The sequence below is a fragment of the Thamnophis elegans genome, chromosome 2 (assembly GCF_009769535.1).
Source record: "Thamnophis elegans isolate rThaEle1 chromosome 2, rThaEle1.pri, whole genome shotgun sequence".
NCBI lineage: Eukaryota > Metazoa > Chordata > Lepidosauria > Squamata > Colubridae > Thamnophis > Thamnophis elegans.
This window is the reverse complement of record NC_045542.1, coordinates 93,315,442-93,340,769: the sequence shown is the minus strand read 5'-3', so window position 1 is coordinate 93,340,769 and position 25,328 is coordinate 93,315,442. Positions and strand designations below refer to the sequence as shown.

Below are 25,328 nucleotides of genomic sequence, written 5' to 3'. Positions count from 1 at the left end.
GTTTATTGACACGATTTAATAGTCAGTATGACCACCATTAGCCCTTCGAACAGCATTCAAACGAGGTGGATCAGAACACAACAAATCTTCAAACAGTTCCGTTCGATTTTCCAGATTTTTCAACACAGTTTCCAAATTCATTCTCAAAGTTTCAACCGAATATCGATTTTGACCTTGCTCCTGAATCATCAGAGCTTCCACTTCATCCTTAATTATGGCCCCAATGTTCTCTGCCGGATTGAGATCTGGCGAATTTCCCAGCCAGACGTCATTGCCCCAAAATTCGACATTGTTTTCCTTTAACAATTGCTGAGTCGCATTTGCACGCATGCAAGAGAGCTTTGTCATGAAGAAAGACAGCCTCACCAATCACCAAGACATTGTCTGGATCACTGAGAAATGGAATGCATTCTCCAATAAAATTTTCTCACGGAAATAACTGCCATCCCAGGATTCCCCTTTATCTTCAAAACCCAATGCAGTTTCTTGGCTGTGAAAATGACGAAAATCCCGATGCAAGTCGGATTGCGAACGATTTGTCGATATCGTTCATGTTTGGCGATGTCGTCGACGTCTTTAGCCCAAATTCGATCGTTCTGGAAATTTGGTTTTCGAATGGCATAAACGAAGAATTCGTCAGATGGCGCCAAATGAAGAAAATCTTCCTCGGTCCATTCAGACAACCAATCGCACAACCAAAGCCGATCTTGAACGTGTGTTGAGTTTTCAATGGTTTGCAAATGACGTGGAATGGCTTCAAACCTTCTCGTTCTCGATATCGGCCGATTGTCCTTTGATCAACTCGTTTTCCACGAATTTGAAGGATTTCTTGGGCCACTTTTCGGTTTCCTTTTCGTTGTTTGCGACTGCCAGTTGCAATGATGGCTTTGCTTTCTTGGGACAGTTGCAGAGGACGCCCTTCTCCAAATTTTGTGAAACACTTCTTGGCTGTTTTGTTCCAATTATCAGTAACCAATCCGGATGACGTTTCAATTTGTTTGCAATCCATTTTCGATTGATAAACGTCGCTCCAGCATCGCGCCTCTCGAAAGGCAATGCATTTTATTCTGTCAATGATCCTTTGTTCTTCCGAATCGAATTTTCCAGCCATTCTTAAAGCAAATTTAACATTTAATAGCTCATTCAAGTCAGTTTTTTATGGGCTTTAAATGAGGTGGTCGCGGAAGTTGTAAATGCTGTCGATCTTGCTGTGACCCCCTAGGAAAAGGTTATGCCCGCCCTGTATAAGACTAGCTGAAGACTAACAAGAACAGGGAAGCCATTATAAGAAGTTGGTGGCCCAAAGGCCGGATGCGTATGTGCAGCCACTCCACCCCAGCTCCGTAAAGGAGGAAAATGTTATGTGATATGTCACGTGACACAGAGGTGGGTCCTCCCTATACAGTCCAGTATTCCAGAAGAGGTAGTGAAAATCTGGTGTGCCGGATAGGCCCGGTAGTAAAAATGGTGGCTTGGCCATGCCCCCGAACCTGTTCTCCCATCAGAAGCTTTTTTAAAAAAAGTTTTCCCCTGCCAGTTCAGGGAGGGAAGAAGGAAGGAAGGAGATAAACAAATGCTCTTGCTTTAAATCTGAACTGAGCGTGCCTGGCTGTGGAATTCTGAGAGTTGAAGACCACAAGTCTTAAAGCTGCAAACTTTGGAGTCCTGCTTTAAATGAAAAGCTGCTCAGGTTTCAAAGTGACATTCAGCAGTTTTTTGGGGGGGGGATTGCTTCCCACAGGAAGGGAGGAAAGAAGAAAGAAGAAAAGAAAAAAAAAAAAAAAAAAAAAAACAAAAAAAAAAAAAAAAAAAAAAAAAAAAAAAAAAAAAAAAAAAAAAAAAGAAAGAAAAAAAACACCACAGCAATTAGAGCTAGAAGGCTACTCAGAGGTCATCTAGTCCAACCACCTGCTGCAGCAGGAAACCTTACATGTCTGGATTATTTAATTAACATAGAGGAAAATTGCCAGAAAGGAGAAGGAATTTACTAGAACAAAACTGCCATGCAGAGGAAGGCAGAGATACTCCTTGACTTATGACTACAATTGAGCCCAAAATTTTGGTTGTTAAGCAAGAGCATTGTTAAGTGAGCTTCATTACATTTTACCCAATTCATGACATCTCTTGGTGAGTGACATCAAGTTGGCCACACCACCCAGTTACATCACCAAGCCATGCCCACAAAATAGGCCACACCCACAGAATAGGTTGTAAAAAGTTTGAAACCCACCCTTGACGTGACAGCAACGTGATGCCGTGAGTTTGACACCCAAGTTTTACAGTGTGTAGTGTGATTTACCTTTTATAAATGTTTAGAATTGCTGAATTAAGAAGCAATAGCTATACATATTATGCAAACTACTGAGCATTTTGAGTAGCACTTTGAACTCAATAGTTTCATTTTGTAGACATAAAAAGTTTATAATATTAATTATGAAATAATATGAAATCATAACTTCTCTGCCGGAAAACATATTCCTTATCCCTTTTTGTTCTATCCAAGATTTATACAGCCAGGAATAGTTGAAAGTTGAAACTAATAAACACAGTTTGTTATTTGAGAGAAAAAAGGGAGTTACATGGCTATCAGGGAAATTTAGAATTCCGTTTCTCATGTGTCAGAACTCTTATGCTTTTGCTTAATATTCTTATGACCTAGTAATCTTCACCAATTATTATTCCATGTATCCTTAATGTCTAATTATAAAGATAATAAACCTAGAATCTTTCTGAGAAAGTCACAAACAATGTCACATATTTCTTTATACAAACTTATAAAAAAAACTAAAATACAGACAAGAAGCTGGTTAGGCAGTAAACGACAGCATTGTTAACATATTCTGTTTATATAATGTAAATGAGTAAAAAAAGAAAGAAATAGTATATGAATGAGGAAATACTTCAAAGTGTGAAAAAAACAGTTGATGTTAAGCTAGCTCAAAGCTAAAGTCATAAAAGAATGGAATATGAAATAGGACAAAAGAGAGAAAAAAATGAACTATCTTGTTTTTAAATGTGGCAGTTTAAAGGTAAACAAGAAAAAATCTTTTATGCTGCAACAGATAAGCACAAGTATGTCTCTGTCTTATTTTTGAAACTCAAAGAAAAGGTTTCCTTTGAAAGGGCTTACAAAATAAACATAATAAAAGTGATAATACAATCAGGATTCTTGTTTGTATAAATGCCATTCCGAGTAGAAGTGCTGTAAGTGAAGGTTCAGAGTTCATCTGTGTTCCGTATCCGAATTTCTCAAAATTGAGGTAGGCATTATTTAGGTGACATCAGTAAGATTGAACTTCATTTGGAATACTTGAAATGAGATGATTCCTAGTTCCCAAACGCTCCAATAGAGCATTCGTTTTATTTACATTCTAAAATGGAGAAGTGGTAAACTTCTAAAGTGGTAGAGAAATTTGAGAGAAAAGAGTTGAAGCAGAATTATTTAGATCAGAGGTGCCATCATTCAACATCAAAGGCAGTGTTTTTCAATCTTAGCAATTATAAATGTGTGGATTCCAACTTCCAGAATTCCCCAGCCAGCCCTGCTGGGAATTCTAGAAGTTCAAGTCCACATATCTTAAGGTAGGCAAGGTTGAAAACAATGATCTAACTGATTGGAGTGGATTTAGTGCTTATCAGAGTGTCACTAGACTACAGTTTACACACTTAGAAGGCTTTTAAAATTAAAGGAAAAAAAAGACATGGTTAACTCTAGCCCAAATGATGTCCTAATTGTGATGCATCTTCAGAGCTGTTTTTCCAGCTTGTTCAACAGATTAATACCTTGCTGTTAAAGAGCATTATATTTAATTATCTTGACCCATGATTTTTATATATATCTTTTACTGCCATTAGAATAAAACTTTCATGAGTTGAAATTATCTTTACTCTTCTCAGTCATACAGAACTATAGTACTTTGGTGTAGTGCTGAAGCACCAGGCTAGAAAGTGGTAGACCCCAAATTCTAGACCTACCTTAGGCATGAAGCCAGCTGGGTGACCTTGGGACTCTCCCTCAGCCCTAGGAAGCAGGCAGTGCCAAAATCTTGCCAAGAAAACTGCAGGGACTAGTCCACAGTCAGGAGTCAACAATGACTCGAAGGTGGAACTCACCTGCTTTCACAATCATGAATGGGGTAAAATTTCACATGGATATGGAATGACTATGCAGTAAGACAAACCAATTTTGGTTAAAAGAATTGGAAAACTGCTATCAGGTTGTTATTATCTGGAGGAGGAATGGGTCACTATGGAGTTTCCAAAAACATTGTATTATTGAAAGGGGAGGTCTAGCTTCTGAACAATATAAATATTCTTCAAATATTATTCAACGAATCCATCTATCCATTCTTCCTTCCTTCGAGTGTAAGGGGTGAGTTATTTGCTCTGTTTTAAGACCATCAGGATTTCCAAACAAGAAATGTGCACTGTTAAGCTCAGCTTCTTTTATCATTTATCATTATTAAATAATAAATAAATAAATAAAATCATATTTTAGCTAGGATAGGCTTTGGTGACCAAAGTCACATTGGCCAAAATAGATTTCATCCAGGTATAGAGAAATAATGGATTAAAGAAGAAACTTTGCAATTTTCTTGAATTATTTGCATGCATTCTTAATATAGTTATAATGCAATCTCCTAAAATTATTATATAATTTTCAGAAAACCAATATCTCTTAGACTAGTTATGCATGTGTATTTAGTTCTCTGCAGAGTTCAGAGAACTGTCCTGTGGAAAACCCAAAATGTCACTATTATTTATGCATGAGTCACAGTGGGAAAGAACCTTGAAGGTTTTTATTTCTTGAAAATCTCAGGGTGTCTTCTGACCTTTATATATTCCACAGAGTTATGCTTACTAAAATACAGAGTGTTGTGCATCTTACATTAAGTGAAAATAGCATGGAGCATCACAGACCTCAATTTTCTCAGCCAAATACATGAAGTTAGGTATCTCAATCCTTTCCTGGTCACTATGTCACCTTAGTATTTTCTAAGAAAAGCAGCAATTTAAATCCTGATCTGCTATTTTCAGTGGAACTTGGGCAAGAACACTCCACCCCCCTATTTTCATATTGGAAAGTAATTTTTTCCTTAATTTGGAAATTTGCTTTTTTTATTTAACTCTGGTTCCATACCATATTCGAGAAACAGTTCCTAACCTATCACCCAGAGTGAGATTCAGCCGGTTTGCACCGGTTTGGGTGAATTGGTTGTTAACCTTTTGCACAGTTCAGGGAACCAGCTAATCTTACCACTGGCTGACCCCTCCCCTTCTCTCCCAGGAGTCCCAGCACTCCTTATCTCATCGCTCGCCTAGGCCCAGGCCTAGAGCCATGCCCACAGCATAGCTGCTGCTGCTCTCTGGCTCCCTCACTCACTTGCCTCAACCACACAGTCCCTGCGTCCCAGCCCACTTTCCTGCCTTTGCCATGGTCTCCCATACAGCCCAGCTCCCTGACTGGTAAGACTTCCTTTGCTGGTCTCTGCTGTTCGACCAGCTGCCTCCCACATGGCCCAGCTCCCTGCCTGGTGAGCCTTTGGGCAGTAACAGCATTCCACATTCATCATGGTACATATGCGCTCAAGGCAGCCCTCACCTCTCGCCACTTCAGGCTCGGAGCTATAAGCCACATTCGAGAAGCACAGCAGTGGAGACAAGCAGGGACTGATTCTCCAGTGCCTCATGTCTTGCTGGATCTTGCTGCCCGACAGTCAGGGTTTTTAAAAAGATTTTTGCAGCAGGAAACAGCGGGTAGCTACTTGTGGCCTTTGTTGGTGCAGCTGGCTATGACTCGGGAGCTTAGCGGCAACATGTTACATGCTTTTCACTCCAAGCAGCCTGGCTGGAAAACACATGGCTGGGGCAGAGCAGTCCACCTTAACAAGCTAGACAGTTAGCTGTAGCCAAAGCCAGGCTTGGTAAAGGATTGGCAATGGTTTGGAGCTTGAAATCTGGCAGGAGAACCTGGGCAGAGAGGTGGACTGATCTCGCCTGCTCCCCTTCCTCGAAGAATGGCTGTCGCCATGGACAATGTGGGGAACATGGACTCTCAGTAGATGGACTTCAGGCCACACAATCTACCCCTCACGTTCCCGATGCCTGAACTAGGACAGCTGGAAGAGACATTTGCCATTGGGGTGGTAAGTGTGGACTGAGTGGGCTTTTTGCTCCCCCTCACACTTCCCCATTCTGGTCCACATGGTGCAAACAGCCCAATGGAGGCAGAAAAGAGGAGGTTTCCATCAGCCCTTCTCTTTTTCCCCCCTAGACTCTTTTTGCCAGCAATGGCCAGGCAGTCAGGCAGTCGTGATCGTTAGATGGGCTTTTATTTTGTCAGCCCAAAAGTAGGGAGGGGGCTTGGAGTGGTATATAGGAAATCTCCCTGTCTCTGCAGCATCCATTGTTTGCCACCGGGCAGACAATAGGGAGGTGGCAGTGGCTGGCCAGTGTCTTTGGGCGAAGAGTTCCGAGCAACTGAGTTATGGTCAGCTGTACCAACAAAAGCCAGAAGTATTTGTCCACCATTTCCTGCTGCAAAAATCTTTTTAAAAATCCTGACTGTCAGGCAGAAACACCTACCAAGACATGAGGCACTGGAGAATCAGCCCTAGTTGCTTGTCTCTGCGGCGGTGCTTCCCAGAATCACCACCATCACTTCTGCCCGCTTGCGCCCGCCCCACTTGCCATGAGTGGCATCAAGTTGGCCACCCCCACTCAGTCACGTGAACCTACATACCTACCATTAGGTGGGTCATTAGGAAGAACCAATTTTTAAATTACTTGAATCCCACCATTGCTACCCAAGAGAATGAGTTAGTACTGCTTTAATAACATTTTATATGGTGTATCATGCTTAGCTGAGCTTTTTATTAGTGCATGCCTGCCCTTACAAATGATTGTGTCATGGTTTATTTAAGCAGAGCATTTCAACAGAATGCCAATACCTTAATTTACATTATGATTTGTAGATATTTATTGAAGAAGATGTATCATGTAGTGACCCAAAGGGTATTAATGTGTAGAACCTCAGATGTTCCTTGATTAATGACACTTCTCTAAAGGTCTTTAAGCTGATCAATTTGTGATTCAGGATCAGTTTTCTGCATATATTTTATCACTAAACATGTGGTATGTGTCACTTTTTGTAAGTGAAGGAACTCTAGGAAAATTATATTGGTATCTATGCATGTAACATTCCCCAAAATTAGTCAACAATGTTATCTAAATAGTTGGAAATTTGGTCTCTCAACCCCTTCCTGGTCTCTAGTCCTTCGGGATTGGGCGGCCTATATTTATTAAATACTTAAATACTTAAAATACCTAAATACTAAATACTTAATACTCTATATCAGATTTCTTTACTGAGGGAGAACCGCAATAGCTGACAAATCAATCTATATGTACAATTGGATGCTTATTTCAGAATTCCTAAAATGTTCCTTCAGGATAGATGGATTCTTATTCACAATTCCACTTATCCATCTGCAATACTTGATATCCCTCCCAAGAATTCATTCTACAGGTAGTCCTCGACTAAACAGTTCATTTAGGACCGTTCAAAATTACAACAGCACTGAAACTAGTGACTTTCACACTTACAACCATTGTGGCATCTTCATGGTCACATGATCAAAATTTGGATGCTTGGGAACTGTTTATATTTATGATGGCTGCAGGATCTTGAGGTCGTGTGATCACTTTTTGCAACCTTCTGACAAGCAGATTCACTGAACAACCATGTTACTAATTTTACAAGTTCAGTGATTCACTTAACAACTGGGGCAAGGAAGGTCATAAAACAGGGCAAAACTCACTTAACAAATGTCTCATTTAGCAACATGAGATTCAAGATTCAAGATTTAATTTATTTGTATGCCGCCCTTCTCCGGGAGGGACTCAGGGTGGCGAACAACTCCAAAGGGGAAAGGAGATACAAACACAATACACGTAATTAAAATACACAAGAGTCATACAGCCATACAAGTCGAGGGGAGGGGAACTCATCAACCCCAGGCCTGCCGGCACAGCCAGGTTTTGACAGCTTTCCGGAAGGCCTGGAGAGGGGTGAGGGTCCGAATCTCCGCGGGGAGTTCATTCCAAAGGGCCGGAGCTGCAACAGAGAAGGCCCCCCCCGGGTGGTAGCCAGATGGCATTGGCTGGTAGACGGAACCCGGAGGAGGGCCGACCCTGTGCGATCTAACGGGTCTGTGGAGGTAATTGGCAGCAGGCGGTCTCTCAAGTACCCAGGTCCAATACCATGAAGGGCTTTATAAGTTACGACTAGCACTTTGAAGCGTATCCGGAGACCGATCGGTAACCAGTGCAGCTCGCGGAGGATAGGTGTAACGTGGGTGTACCGAGGTGCACCCACAATCGCTCGCGCGGCTGCATTCTGGACGAGTTGTAGTCTCCGAATACTCTTCAAAGGCTGCCCATGTAGAGCGCATTGAAGTAGTCCAGTCTTGAGGTCACGAGGGCATGAGTGACTGTCGCGAGTGCCTCCCGGTTCAGGTAGGGGCGCAACTGGTGCACCAAGCGAACCTGAGCAAATGCCCCCCTGGTCACAGCTGACAGGTGATGTTCTAAGGTCAGCTGTGGGTCCAGGAGGATTCCCATAAACTTTGGGCTCAGTTATGTTATAAGTAGAGGACTACCTGTATTGCAAAATGGCAGGAAAGGCCCTAATAGTAACAAGTCTTTCTCTTCAAGTAAGGGAATGTTGGATCAAAGCAAACACTTCTACAAAATTCAGACTAAATTATCCAAACACAGATTAAAATCACCACATACTGAGAGACAAAGTGTTTGTGTCCTAGCTTAAAATCTGCAGAACATATGCTAATTGAAAGACAAGGACCAGCACAATAGTCAAGAGCTCCTAGATTAGCCTTATCAGAGCTGATATACAGTACTCTAAATAACCTTACTGGCTAGAACAGTGATGGCAACCTTTTGTCAAAATATTCAGAAAATGCCCAAATTGATCCCTCTGGTGTGTCATTCCCTACTCCCTCAGACAAAAGAGAAACAATGATTTATATATTTATTTTTTAAAAAATATATTGTGTGGTGCTACGTATTACATAAAGAAATATCAAATAATTAGAAGCATGAAATACAAGTAAAACAAATTGATTTCAGAGATGTGCTTTGAGAATAGTTAGTGTCAGGTGTGGGTGAACATTGATGTGTCACCCAAAACATCATGATTTTTAACATGTGTGATATAGATTTCAGTTTAGTTGGCTAGAAAATACAGCAGCCCAGCACATTTGGCAGGTACCAAACCAATGAAGGCTGTTTTAGAACAGGGCTGGGTAATGTGTAGCACTTTGAAATATTGCTGTATTACATCTCCTGGGAGTCTAAACCTGGATGGTGAATGTAAGCTGTAGTTCATCAATGCTTATGTCTACACATTGCAAAACTGATAAAAAAGAATTGAGCTGGCACCTAAAATACAGTTAATGGGACCACATTTCAGAGTTTCATTATAGAAACAGCCTTATCGTAAAAGTATCCAGAGCTGAGTTTTATCAAACTGGATGGCTGGATTCATATGGGAAGATGGTCTTTCAATTACTAGCAGCCTGAATAAGAATCCAGTAAAGGTTTTCAAGCAATGACAAACATATTTTCCAACTAGTGTATTTAATTTAGCAACATTCTTTTTGCCTATAGATAATCCATTTGATGTCTGATAGAAACTCTCCAAACACTTGATACTGCTCTATCAATGAAACATTTTCTAGGAGCAGTTTGGGAACAGAAAAAGATGAAGCTGTAGGTGCATATCATCCTTAACAGTTTTGTAAGCAATTTGAAAGTGTTATTATTTTAGCCACAGCTTATTCCCTTAGTAGAGAAAAAATGTGCTCTAAATCATTGGCTCAAGAATCAGAAAGATTTACAATTTTTTTCTAATGTTGTTTTCATAAAGCAGGCTAGATAATTGCATTCAAATAAGCAGAGAACTGTAAATAAATCATAAACATGTTTATCTCTGCTAGGATGGATGGATGGAAGGATGGAGGGAGGGAGGGAGGAAAGAGAAAGGGAGGGATGGATGGATATGGGTAGCTAGGTAGATAATCCAGCCATTTTTTAAAAGGAAAGACTTCTATGAGTGGATATTCATACAAATGCAAATAACCTTCTAATGCATACAAAACATATAATCCTATATGCATAGAAGCTGCAATTAGTATAGATTTATAGGTGCAGACTGCAGGTAATTGGGGTCAGGCATGGAGAAGGGCAATTGAAATGGAAAGGACAAAAATCTCACAGATATTAAATCAAACAAATGGCTCAGTTTATGGGACAAACAACTTCTCCCAAGAAACAGCTAGCCTTAAGGTTAAACTCAAATATATCCATGCTTTGCAGCAGGGAATTTACAAACTATTTATTTTTCTTGTTCATTCTTTTGGTTTCTCAGTTTATAAACATAATAAAGACTGGACAATATGTCATTAAGTGAAGCATCACATATCTGGACCCATGAACTTTTTTGCTGTGGCTGTTAAGCAAAACATCACATGTCTATAATTTGCAACCTCCTGTCCGCTTCCTCACTGATTTTGCTTGTCAGAAGCCAGCTGGGAAAGTTGTGAATGGTGATCATATTGGAGGCGTAGCACGACAAAACCGCGCTCGACTAAGCCACGCCCAATTAAACCGCGTCGCTGACGTCATCAACAGGGCGACAACAGCCAGCGCGGAGAAAGAAGGGCGCTTTAAATAGTGCTTTGAAAGCAAGCCAATTCAACTTAAGGTAAGGGTAGGGTTAGGGTTAGGGTTAGGGTTAGGGTTAGGGTTAGGGTTAGGGTTAGGGTTAGGTTTAGGGTTAGGTTAGAGTTAGGTTAAGGGTTAGGGTTTGGTTTAAGGTTAGGTTAAGGGTTAGGGTTAGGGTTAGGGTTAGGGTTAGGTTAAGGGTTAGGATTAGGTTTAGGTTAGGTTAAGGGTTAGGGTTAGGGTTAGGGTTAGGGTTAGGGTTAGGGTTAGGTTTAGGTTAAGGGTTAGGTTTAGGGTTAGGTTTATGATTAGGTTTAGGGGGGTTAGGTTTAGGGGTTAATTTTAGGTTTAGCGTTTACAGCGTGCTTCTGTCTCCGCGCTGTTGTCACCCTGTTGATGACGTCAGCTACGTGATTTCGTCGAGCGCGGTTTCGTCGAATGCGGTTTTGTGGTGGAACCCACTGGAGGAGGCCAGGACTATTGTAAATGCAAGACAATTGCCCAAATCACAAACCTGTGACTGCAGAGATACTGAGATGGTCATGGGAGCATGGGTTATAATTTTTTTCAGTGACATTGTAACTTCAAATGGTCACTAAATGCATGGTCATTAAGCAAAGACTACCTATATTCTTGCAGGCAACTAGGCAAATATAGTAATTGTAAGCTGAATCAAATCAGGAACCAGAAATCTAATGGAAAATCAGTCCATACCACAAGGGCCAGATCTAATCTATGCCCAAGTATCACCTGTGATAGAACTAGAGTTCTATAGTTTGCAATAAGGCACCGGTTACTAGTTTACTGAATGTGAGAGTTTTTAAAACTTATGTTTCAGCATTTTGTCTAAAATTCAGGCTATATGCAGGGTCTTCCAAATGAGAAGAATGTCTGATGTAGAGTAATTCCTTACTCACAAGAAATTCAGCCTATGATACTTTAGGTAGCCATAGCTAAATATGATTGCACCTCAATGTGTAATTAGGTATATAAGAGGGTCAATAAATATTGAGCAGTTGACAAGAATTGTGTCATCAAAGAATAATAGAGAAATGCAATAACCAATGCACTCCAACTACACATCAACGTAGAAATGATATCATAAGAAGTACTGCTAATAAAAAGTAGTTAGGGTACTTATTTTCGGAAGACATGCTAATTCTCCCTTAACAGACAATCATGTTACTGAGAAGTAGGGCAACTCTGTGTTCATTTTTATTTTGCAAATTTAAGATGCTTTTGGAGTTGATTGAGAAAAAAAACCAATGATTCTGTTTTGATTAATTGATAGGATAACAATAAGTGATGTCCTTATATTTTATGTTGCGGTGCAAAGCAACAGGAAAAGAGGATTATGATGGGACTATCTTGCAAAGTAAGCCATGTGCAAACAATGCAGCATGTGCTCTGCATTTGGGAGCTGTCAAAACGCTTCAGGGAAAATATGGATGCTACCCAGTTGCATGTATTTTCAGATTTTGTTTTTCTTTCCTTTCCCTGTTGGTATTTCATAAAGAATTGCAGTGAAGATAGCAAAACATAACAAAGTTATGTGTAAGCATCACTATATATTCATGATAGTGCATTTTAGGAAACAGAATGTAAGGAATAGAAGACTGTTTTGGTAGGATTCTAGAAAATCACTTGAATTAAAGAACAATTCTTAGTATTTTAGTAAAGTTGAAGCTGTCAGGCTTGAGATATCATACACAGCTCTCTGGAAAGTCAAGCTCATAACAACCAACTATCAAGAGAAGTTTCACATGCTAGATTGTCTGTGCAGTGTTCTGCCTATATATACTGTATTCTGAATCCTGGTTTGAATTCCAGGTCTTTTCCTGCTCTTTCTCTTTCCCAGCTTTAAAAGTCAGAGACATTTGTTCTGTCTGGTTTGAGAATCATCACTTAGTTCTCACCTAACTAACTTTATCCAGTCCTTATTAAAGTTTTCAATTACTGACATTTACTTAGGCCAGGGGTCAACAACCCATGGCTCTAGAGCTGCATATGGCTCTTTCATCTCTCTGCTGCGGCTCCCTGTTGCCGGTCAGTGCCACAATTGATAGGGCTTTCGGTTAAAGGAAAAAGGATGATGCGCTAAGAGGAGACTCTACGATGGGGAACTGGTCTTCCTGTCAGGTCCAGAATTGAACCAGGGGCTTCCGTTTAGGACCCTTGTGGCTCTTTGAGTGTTTAAGGTTGCCGACCCCTGATTTAGGCATTTAAAGTGGAGGGGGAGGAGGAGAATAGAAATATCATTAGTTTTTAAAAACTCTTTTGACCTCTTCAAAAAATTTCATTTTTTATTCCCCCCTTATTCTTTCTTCCATCTCTCAGAGAGAACTAACAACCAGATGACTGCAAAGAAATGCAATCCTTCCATTCCCCCATCCTATCAGAACCTAACCTTCACCCCACTCCATCAACCAACTGTCTGTACCTATCTTTCCACCCCCACCCCCACCATCAGAACTGATCTTTTCCTCTTCTTTCTCAAGGAACAAAAAACAGTCCAGCTCACTTTTGAAGAAAAAAGCACCTCTGAGACAACTACTGTGTTTCCCCCCAAACAAGAGCTATCTTATTTTCTTTTGGGCTTTGAAAGAAGCACTAGGCCTTATTTTAGGGGGTGTCTTATTTTTTGAGCTACCCCCACACTGGCTTACTTCAGAGCCCCCTCAACCAGGCCATCAACACCCTGACAACTGTCTCACCTTCTGCAATCCTGTCCAGCAAGACTCCACATGGCTGCTGGCGCACTTCTTCTGGCACTGGCATGGCACTTGAGCAGGAAGCTGAGCAATGCACCACTGCTGTGTGCATGAGGTCAGGTGTGGGGAGTTGCTCCATGCACCCACCCCTACTTACCCCAGAGCCCCTGAATCTAGACCATCTATGCACTGACAACTGCATCACCTTGGGGTTGCAGCACCAGCACATCACTTGGCCTCCTGCTCTGGTGCCATGCCATTGCCAGAAGAAGTGGGCTGACACCCACATAGGATGGGCTGTTGGAGCCATTGCCTTTGACTGTGGGGGCCTTGAGATAAGCCAGTGTGCAAATGCGGTAGCTCCACCCCCCTCACCTTACCTCATGTCAGTGATGTTCTGACTGAGGGTTCCCAAGAGCATGGAACAAACTCCTTGTCCTGGCAAAAACCACTTTTATTAATTTAGGGTGAATTCTGCTCATTCATAGCCAGCAAAGTCTTTCAAAGGAGGATTTATGGTCACACACCTTATCTGGCTTGGAGAGCTGACAGGCCGATATCTGCAGAACTTAGCAAGAGTCTTGGAGAGTCACTAACCAATTAGCAAACTAATTGTCTCCTGAAAACTCCATTCCCCTTTCACTCCTCTTTTATTTCCTCTGGGAGAGGTCATCATCATCTGGCATTACTCCTAAATCGACCCCTGCTCTTTAGCTGTTCTCTTCGTCTGGCCACTCTGTGCATGCGCACACTGGGAACAGGCTCCAGCTGTTCATGTGTCTCACTGCTGTCTGACTCTGACAACAACTGATAACTGGCATACGGCTCTGGACCCCTCTCTGCCTCTGACACAGAGCCCTCATCAGAGCCTTCCCCAGACTCCAGGACTGGCCCATGTTATTCCCCAAACTCCTCACTGTCCAAATCTGCTGCCAGCTTTACTAGTGAGCTACAACAAGCAGGATCACAAGTAACCAGATGGAATGGGCAGCGGGTGGTTGTGCAGTTGATTAAGTAGGACTTATTTTGGGGATAGGGCTTATATTAGGCACACAAAAACATGCTATGGCTTATTTTTTGGGATAGGTCTTATTTTCAGGGAAACACGGTATGACCTGGATGATTGAGAATCTTCACTGACATTTGTCTGAAGAACTTTCAGTTTTCAGTTTCTTTAACTTTCTTATTTAGGCAACATCAAGTGACTTCTAAAGGGTGTATGGATGCTAGCTAGTAGCTATTTAAAGGCTATTTGGGCTCCCCAAGAGCTTATTTTTGTAGGTTGTACTCAAACCGGTCCAATGCATTTCAGATGTCACTTTAGTTGAATCTTTGGTGGCAGCTTTACATTGTTTTGACTAGTCAGTGAGGAGGTTCTCTGCACATATTTCTTACAAATGCTTGTACCAGCAATAAAGCACTTTGTAAGGCAACGTCTCCTGCAGCTTTGTCTAATTTATTAGGTGACTCAGATGAGACCGAAGAGCATAGAGAAGGCACATGTCCCCCCACCCCTCCCGGCTCCTTTCCACCTCTTTTCTTCTAAATCTATCTGTCTCCATAAAGCAACTTGTCTGTGTGGTTTATACATGGTTTAAAAGGCGATCCTAGTTTTCTTCGGGCATAAAGAGATGCAAACCAAAGTCCACTCTCACTTGATCTGCTTGATGAAGAAGCAAATGTTTACCACTGACTCAGAAGGCGACTATAGAATGTTATACTTGACTGAAGTCCCAATCTGTTATTTTGCTGAGGGGACTCTTGGGATTTCTAATGGGACATGGAACACTTCCCTTTTGGTGCACTGACTGAATGCAAGGCAGTTTAGCTGAGAGTGAAAGTAATTATGACCAGTTTATAGCTGTGTGGTGGCCTAAATTAAATGAGTTTGAAACTACAGACATATGGAAGCCATGTGCCTCTGACATACAGATAACAAACCTTAGAAAATGACTAGAGGCCTCATGAGAAATCCAGGAAAGATCCCCAAATCCAAACATCTTGTGACAACAAACATTTCTCTGAATGCTTAAAGATGTCTTATACATCTTTATAATTTGCTCTTGATTCTTGTATATTCCTGAATATTAAACATGTAAAATTAAAAAGCTTTTGGTATAATTTTTTTTCAGGTTTGGGGCCTCAAAACAGAAATATTCATCTCTAAATAAAATAATCCATTCCCATTTTGCAACACTTTTCCATCCAGCCTATTGCTCACAAACATGAAGCCCAAATTATGTATATTGTTCTTCAGTTGGGGACCCTCGATAATACATATGACTTTGTGGGTATACAGGCCTCGGTTCTCTTTTCTCCTGTTTAAATCTAACTGAAGATGCTGGGAGAGGTCAACTGACAGTTTAGAGTGAGGTATCACCCGTAGGTTGATGTTACTTAGATTTATATTCTACTCCCAGACTGTCTTAGTGATGTCATGATCATGTTGACCCAGTGCCCGGAGACCATGGCAGCCTGCATGGGGAGAAACAGGCTTTGGCTCAACCCAAGCAAAACGAAATGGCTTAGGATATTTGAAACTTCCGTTGGCAGGATCTTTCATCTTTGGTTCAGGAAGAAGCAGCACTGCTTCAGACAGGCTCACTGCACAATCCGGAGATCCTCCTGGACTCACAGCTCCTGCTTGATGAGCGGGAAGCAGCCATTTAGGCCTTTACACACCTTTGTGGATCAATTGCACCTGTTCCTGAACCAGGCGGGCCTGTTCATAGTAACTCATTCCCTTGTGACCTCCTGCCTGGACTGCTATAACACACTACACACTATACTACCCAGGCCAGCATATTCTGCAGTAGTTGAACCTGCCAAATGCTCTTCAAAACATGGAGGGCTGGGTAGTAAATAGAACAGGCTATTTGGCAAATGTGACATCATAAGCTGCATCGGCTACAATGTGCTTCTGCATATAATTAAGTGAGCTGGTAGTCACTTTTAAACATGTTTATGGCTTGAAACAAGATGTCAGCCTCTAAGGTAGACCAGACTCAGAAACCCAAGTTACTTAAGCCAGTACTATTTTTTCTTATAAGGCTATAGCAACAGAATCTTGTATGTATGAATGAACCTTTCCATCCCTTAATGTTCATAAGAACCAGGGAAGGTCTCATCTGAGATGTTTACTTGGATTAGAGATCTGACTAGACTCAAATTTCTTTTATCTAAGTATTGTCTTGGCTGTACTCTTCACCTATTCCTCAAGGTTATATTCTGCCTCTTACATCAGGTTATTTAAATGACCATCTCTCCCTAGTTGTTTCTACCTTTCTCTTTGTTTAGGCATGATGGGCATGCTCCAGGTCCCATAAGCTACGTAATGTTGGCTGATGGGCTCAGAACAGTGGAAAGTTCAATTTTTTACTACCAGTTCTATGGTTTGGTGGGTGTGACAGGGAAGGATACTGCAAAAATCTCCTTCCCACTCCATTCCAGGGGAAGGATATTGCACAATCTCCATTCCCACCCCACTGTGGGGCCAGCCAGAGGTGGCATTTGCTGGTTCTAGGAACTACTCAAAATCTCCGCTACCAGTTCTCCAAACTAAGACCTGGTTCTGTACTTGGGCCTGCGACCCTTACTGTGTAAAGGGATCTGTTTCCTAGCTATGCAGATTTTCTCAGCTATTATGTATTTTAAATTTTGTATATGTAACTCTTTTTTAATTTTTAAATTGCTGTTTCCTGCCCAAAGTCATTGATGAGATGGGTGATTATATAAATTGATTAAATAAAAAAATAACAGATTGAATCCAGATAACATAAATTCAGATGGTTAAGGGATCATGGAGATATTCCAGGGCAAATCCCATGGAAAGAAGATGGGCTTGACTTAGGGCAGAATGTGAGGAATTACTGGCAAAAGCATCAGAGAAAAAATAAAAAACTGTCTTAAGTCCAGGAACTTGAAATCCAAGGTGATGCCAGATGGACAATTTTAAAGCTACAAATGATGGTGACAGCATTGCCATGATGATGTTGAGGTTCAACTGGGGATGCAGTGTACAGCATTATTTCCCCCTTTTTAAAATAAATAAAAAAATCTTACACATCAGAACAAATGGATGAGTATATCATCATAATCTTCTTCATTTCTTAATTGCAGATTATTTTTCCACATTTAAAGTTAATCCCTTATTTTTAATTTACTTGTGTCCAAAGGGAATCCTCCATAAAAACAGTTTAAAATCACCTTTTTTCACCATAGAGAAAAAGTTTGTGCAAATTATAGTATTTTTGGGAGATAAGATGCACCTTTTCCCCTCAAAACAGAGGGTAGAAATCTGGGTGCGTCTTATATGAGTACAGCATTTTTAGCCTCCCGAAAGCCCACCCCCTACACCAAAATGGCCATGCATAGCCTTTAGGAGGCTTCCAGAGTGTTCCTGGGGGCTGGGGAGGGCAGAAATGAGTGAAAATGAGCCATTTTTGCTTGGTTTTGCCTCCCGGCCCCCAGGAGCACTCTACAAGCCTCCTAAAGGCTATGCATGCCCTTTTTTGATGAAAAACGGGCCCTTTTTTGTGAAAAATGGGCCGTTTTGGGAGGTCTGCAGAGTGCAAAAACTTTTTTAAAAAATTGCCTCTTCAAAATCTTGGTGTGTCTTATACTCTAGTGCATCTTATACTCCGAAAAACATGGTATATCTTAAACCTAGGAGAAAGTAACTTTAGCTGCCATGACTCATCTTTCAGACAATTCTATCTGGATGACTGAAAATCTTCATAGAATATTGCCACACATTTGAGGGAAGAAACCAGAGTTGGCGTGGGAATACCCCTAAGAATTTTGGGGGTTGGCACATTCTAACAACACTCTACCCACTCAGATTCCTGAATCGTCTTGTTCAGACTGAAGAAGAAACTGCTTGGAATGTCTCAAATGTCTCAACCAACAAGAAAATAAGTCCAGTTGTCATGACTCAACTGTCAGAGAGGTCTATCTGGATGATTGAGAATCTTCCTCAGCATTTGACTCAAATAGCTTAACAAAAACCATGCACAGAGTTAAGATGATGTCCTGCAGATTCATTGCTAGGAATGTTAAAGAATAAACTGAAATTATGAGAATCAAGAGATAAGTGAAGAAAGAACTTTTTTTCTCTTCCTTTTATTAATTCTGGGCTAGTTTATGTTAGATATCCAATTTCTTACAGTAATCTATTAGACTACCACCACGTATCATCACAATATGCTGAAGAATATTCTAGGTATGTAGCATCTTTTACAATTAGTAAAGAGGAAATTATCTAAACATACACATTATAGGTAAAGAGTAAGTGAGATCCATCTTACCAAAGTTGCAAGAATATAGTGGTATCCTATCCCATTTTTTTCAAGCTTGATTATCTGTAATTAGAAAAATAAAGCACAAAACAATTTACTGACCAATTGAGAAATGCCTCTCTAATAATTTTACCCTGTTTGTGGAGGAAATAAGAAACATTTCACTGGGATTGAATATGCTTAAAGAATATAGCTCACGCTACATTCAAATACATATTGTGGTATGTATACTACCACATGATAGCAACATGCAACATAGATAATAAAATATGATAATAAAAATATTATCATCCTCAAATGAAAATGCAAATATGGGATACCTTCAAGTAGGTCACAAGCATTAACAACCATATGCTCTTTGTCTCACAAGCCAATTGATTGTGATCCTCAGGCAATGATAATCAGATGCATGTTCATATTTGGCAAAACTAAAGCAAACAAAATGCAGAATGAATTGTTTCTTTGCTTTGTTGCAATGCCCGAAACAGAACTTGTTTATTTCATTTTGAGCCTTTTCCCACTTGTACCTAGTGACAGCCAAGCGTGACATGACAACACCATATTTTTCTGCTGTTGGCTCGGGCTACGGCATTATCACATCTCAATCCATGAATGAGGCAGTCAAAATTTGTTCTTAGCTCTTAAGGGATTACAAGAGTATTTTCCTCTTTATTCCAAGGTGTGTGTAATCCATGTCACTCATTTTCTTGGTCAGAAATCTGGGGACTGTGATGATTTGAAATATAGGCAACAGAGACCGAATAGGAACTGGCAGTAGGGACAGCAATTTATGCCACTATAGATTTTGCCAACTCAAGTATGGATGGAGAGCACTCCAATTCAGAAGATGAGAAAAAGCCCTAAGATTGATCAATGCGAAGACCTGGAGTTACATGGGCTCATATATACAAGAAATGCAAATCTTTAGCCAATTATTTAAAAAAAAAACCCAAGCAAAACTAGAACTATGCACTGAAAGAAAAAACTAGGCTGGATTGAAACTTAGGTCACACTGAAACAAGATGCATTGAAATTGAACATATTTTGTAATATAATATGCTGGTTTTAATAAGGCCACTGGAAAAGAAAGATTTTATTTACAAGTATTTCTAAGCCATCATTGTTAAAAATTCTCCAAAATTTGATTAAATCTGGAACTAACTCAAACGGCGAGAACTTTTTTTTAATGATCAGACCATCCTCTACCGACCACCCCAGCTTTTTCCAATCTGGATGCCCTTTGAAATGTAGATTTCAAATTCCAGAAATGTCAGCCACCTTTGTGAAGAATTCTGGGAATTAAAATTCACATATTCAGAATGTATTCAGGTTAGGAAAGGTTGGATTAAGCCAGCAATGGTGAACCTTTTGGGCTTGGTCTGTCAAAAATTTGGAAATATTTAATTTGAATTTGCTGGCATGTCACCCTCCCCCCTAAAAAATACTTTAAAAAAAATACCAAGACTTTGAGACAACTCCAGGCATACAAAGCTTTCATTCTTGAATAGCTTTGAAGCACTTCTGCAGCTTCTGAAAAGTCATGCTCCATTCTCCTGCAATTTTGGAGGCACTGCAATCTGCAGAAGAGCATAATTTATTCTCACATGGCCTCCTCGAAAATCATATGAGAATGTGGTATGCTTTCAAAAATAGTTGTCAGGTGTTGTGAAATCTGGCCTGTCACTCAAAAGGTTATGGCATGTCACCTTTAACATGTGTATCATAGGTTCACCATTACATAAGCCATCATTTTGCTTTTAACAGAATAAATAATAAGACTTCTGGGAGCTCACATACAATGTACAGTTGTGCATGGTTTTTTAAAAATTGTTTTTGTAAAAGTATATAATTCTGAACTTAGAAATTTCATTCTGGAATTTATAGTTACATGTATTGAGAAAATGACAAATTGTTTATGAACTTTATGCATTAAAATATGACCGATCATTTAAAAAATCTTGACTGTGGTTCAGTCCATAACTTCTGTCACATATACACAGCCACTTTATCAAAGTCTAAACAACTGGGATTATTTATGCAATGATGAACACAGTGGAAATCTTGAGAAGTGTCCTTTATAACCTCTAGCCTATACTCCTACAGAATGGCAGGAAGATACAAATCGCTTATCCTAAACATAGACGTAAACAGAAAGGCATTGATTCTTGTTGTGCCTTATGTGCAACAGGCATTTTCTTTCTAGTATGATCTATTTGCAGTATACAGAAATTATATAATTGTTTTCATTATTTAGAAATACAATGAAAATTCTTGAAATTGATGTGAAATTTAAATAAGCATTCCTATGCAATGGTCATGATTACACTTAATCTTCCTGTGTTATATAATGTTGAGAGCACTCCAACAGCACTGCAAAAGAATGACTGTAGATCGGTACTTTAATATATGATTTTCCTATCTAAGGAACATTAACCATTGCCTAAGGAGCCATTAACCATTCTCACTTCACTATCATCTGGATATAAATGCATATAATTTGTCAATGTAAACCATTTAATGGCTTCCAATACTCCCATGTTTCTTGGTCAGTAGTAATTTATTGACTTAGTGAAATCAATATAATTGCCTTGGTGAATTCTTTCTGTTCAACATATTTCTGATTTACATTGATCAGAAGAGTTGTAACAGTGTTACCTATTTTTGAATGGCAAGATGGAAAGCAGTTGTGAACTATTTGTGCCAGTTTCTACTCTCTCTGTTTCTTTTATTAGAATTTCAGCTATAAACAAGAACAGACCCAAAACAAATACAAATTCAATTCCACTTTTTCCTCCCTTTTCTTTCTTGGTTTTTCAATTAAATATCAATTCCCCAGGTGGAACTGGAGAATGCTACATAATGCCATACAATTCCTCAGCATTACAATTATCACCAAATGGATTAGTTCTTATTGGACACTTGTTTCTACCTTAACTGGCTCACCTGCTTTCGAGTTTTCCAACCAGATGCTCTTGAGTACACCTTAAAAGCTGCCTGACTCCTATACTAATATCCTTGTACCTCTATTAGTGTTATCAGAGCAGATACAAATAAGTAAGGCTCCACCACCGTCTTTCCAACTATACGGATCTCCTGGGTAGATAATTAAATAAGGACTGAAGCAAATATTTCTGGAAGTGCTGCAGATTGGTTGGATTTTCCATTAACAGTTCCTTTCTAGGACATGAAGCTTCTTGCATTTCTACTAAGAAAAAGAATGCATTCCTTGGTTAACCTCTGGCTTCTGACGGCTTCTCCCCAAAAAGGATATGAAAGGAGGCATTTCTAAACTTGCGAATCCAATATTGTGCTTGTATACATGTCTGCTTTTGAGTTGTAGTATTTGCATTAATCAAGAAAAAGGCTCCAAAATGCAGCTGTCAGGAAGTGAAAATTTAGAGGGCGGGAGCATGTGAGAAAGTTTTTCATTTAGGGTCTCACTGTGTAGCATTCATTCATTCATTCAGCTTTATAATTAATAAAAATGAGCAAAAAAGCAGAATCTCATGATAGTGATGGTGATACATAAACAAGGAGGGGGAAGAAGGAGGAGGATAAGAAAAAACACATAAATGTTTTAACAAAAAGTGAAATAAGTATGACAAAGAAAAACATGATGTAATGTGATTTTAAAAACCCAGTTACGTTCCTATATGCAGTATACTTGTGTAAGGCAAATATTTTTCAAGTATGTATATTTCTAATGCATTTATATTATTTTCATAGTTTTCCACAGAGACAGAAAGCAAACTTCTTCATTACAGTTGTGAAAGACAAGGTCTACCCCTTTCCTTTTCACTACCACATTCCAGCAGTGCAGTCTATATGAACAACTGAGGATTCTTTGTTACTGCCCTACTGAATGCCTCTAAATGAAAGAGCTGTTCCCCAACCATTTGTGATTCACCTCAGGTTTCAGATGTAATGCAACGAGTGAATATGAATAAACAGATGGGACGAGCCCAGTGAAAAAGTGTGATTAATTTGATCAACACTCTAACCCCAGAGTTACAGCACAGCAGCTGTTTTGTCATGGACAGTATTTAATATTGCAGAGCTGGCCTACAATCTCTACAGGGATTTTCAAAACACTTCCGTTTATTTCTGCAGTACATCTGTACTTCTGTATGCTTTCTGGGCTATGCCAGCCACGTTTCTACATGGGGAATTATTTCTGAAACCACTTGTGCAATATATATCATAATACATATATTATGTATTGTTTTATGTCTCACTGTTTGTATTCCCCTCCCATGAATTGTAAGCCGCCCTGAGTCCCCCCAGGGAAAAGGGCGGCCTATAAATAAACTTTCCAATTCCAATTCCAATCATAAGTGCCGTTTTGTGTCATGTGTACATATGATTTTATTGTGTATCCCAGAGGTCTAGTCCAGGGTACCATCAAATATGCTAGGCTATAGCTGGGGAACCCAGATTCAAATCTACCTTTAATCACTTTCATAAATTTAAAACAACCCATAGCTTTATATTTTATAATAACCATGGCAACAAGAGCATCTTCATGTTGCAGCATTTATTAAAAAGAATTAAATCTCTTTTAAAATAGGACTTGTTCCCACATTTATGGTATTAATTGTCAATAATAAGGTTCAAATCTAGAAATAATTTCCAAATAATATTTTAAATTTTCTTGTTTGCTTCATAATTCACCATTTATAAAATGGTGTGTTTGTAATTGTAGTTTAATCTTGATATATTATTAGATTGGATTAGATTAAATTAGAATAGATTTTGATAATATTTTTAGACCATTTCTATTATGTTGTGCCTTCAGTAAATAATACATAAATAAATACTGTATTCCAAAAAGATCATTATTATATTAGGCTCTAATAGCAAAAAGCTACAAAGCATCTTAGAGTAATGAATTACTTTGCTATCTTTAAAATTGCTCATTACTATCTGGAGTTTTTCATATGTGGTATCCCTATTCTTCTCTTCTGAAGAAGAAGAAGAGAGGAGGAGGAGGAGGAGGAGGAGGAGGAGGAGGAGGAGGAGGAGGAGGAGGAGGAGGAGGAGGAGGAGGAGGAGGAGGAGGAGGAGGAGGAGAAGGAGAAGGAGGAGTCAGGACAACATTTCCAACATTTCTAAAAGCAAATCCTAGCACCATAACCAAAGTAGAAGCATGCTCTAGTGCTCTTGATCCTGCATCCATAGATACCAATCTTAATGTGAAGATCCCACTGCCTAGCCCACAGCAGTGCTATTGCCATAAAAAAGCTAGGTTTCATGGAGTTACATCTTTGAAAGGACAGCCTAAATGGAGAAAGAAGTAAGCCTCTGAGTATTTTGCTTTCAGTATTCAGATCTGACAAGCAATATTTTTGAGCACTCTTGTGGGCCTCAGATTTTAACTAAAAGGGGAACCATTTTCTAAAAGGGGTGCCATTATTGTTTTAAATCTGGGAGTGAAGACCAGCTTGCCTTATTTGTGCACAATTTAAAACCTACCTTGCCTAAGATAGCATTTAGTCGTTCTGATTCACAGTCAACAACCACGACCCGTTCCTTCTTCTTCTCCAAATTTTGGAAGAGTGACTTATAGTCCTCTTCTGTTGTTGTCATAACGTTGACTGCTGTTACCTGCCAGTTTTCTCTGCAGCTGTATCCAACACCTTTTGCAGCACTGACAAACCTGATAGGATAAGATCAGATCAGATCAATTCATAGGAATGGGTGCTTTCTCTTTCTCTTTTCTATGACAGTCAACAAAATCATAGCTTTCAGAAATGCTTAATTTCTATATATACCTCATGATCTCAATCAATAAATTGAAGGCAAGAGGTAGCATTTTAATATCGAACATCTTCATGATACATTTACAATACATATTCACATAATGTTTATATCAAATGGCACATTAGATCAGCATTATTGTTCCCATTTTGTATATGTTGGTGGCTGGACATCACCCCTATGATATGGTGATTTATTTAATGTAACTTAATGCATTATGCGGAACAAATTAGATTTGCAGTATCTTCTGTATTTCCCACATTTAATAAGAACATAATCTCCCTATCCCAATCCAATTCTTCATTTGTCCCACAGCTCAGTCAGACTTACCCCGGTCAGCATCATAAATGTACATAAACTTCTGGCACTTGTAATATTCAATGACACTGATGAGGGCATCCTGAAGTTCAGGGCGCAGCTGAATAACAAATTGATTGGATGTGTCAACAGGGAAGCTGGGTGTTACAAAGCAGACATGTAGTGCCCCACAGAAGGACGTGAGCATGTTGACAGTCCTCCTCTCATAGAAGCCAAAGATAGCATAGACCCCCTTGGAGAACTGGGAACAGACTGCAGAGAGAGAAGAAATAAGGGGGGGAGTCAGAAATTCTCTGAAAGGAATTAGGTACACTTACATTTTATTATGAGTTTATTCCTTTGCAAATAGTCATAATTTGAAGCATTGAGACTGAAGAAAGCCTCAAAGATGGAATGTTCCATTCGCTTTCTCTGAGTTTGATGACACGCTGTCGTGATTACAAGATATCGTCTTGACTGGCACTTTTTCAAATATCTTCCAAGAGAATTGAGGCTTTAAAAT

General features: G+C 39.7%; 1 protein-coding gene across 1 annotated transcript in view; it reads right to left on the bottom strand.

Moving 5' to 3' along the window:
* GRIA1 (glutamate ionotropic receptor AMPA type subunit 1) overlaps positions 1 to 25,079 on the bottom strand; it is a 112,944-nt gene extending 87,865 nt beyond the window's left edge. The window contains 4 exon segments of the mRNA XM_032211041.1: positions 18,761 to 18,814; positions 24,224 to 24,366; positions 24,369 to 24,407; positions 24,839 to 25,079. Of these exon segments, the coding sequence (XP_032066932.1) occupies positions 18,761 to 18,814; positions 24,224 to 24,366; positions 24,369 to 24,407; positions 24,839 to 25,013 (411 nt within the window). The 5' untranslated portion in view covers positions 25,014 to 25,079.
* Positions 25,080 to 25,328: the final 249 nt, after the last annotated feature.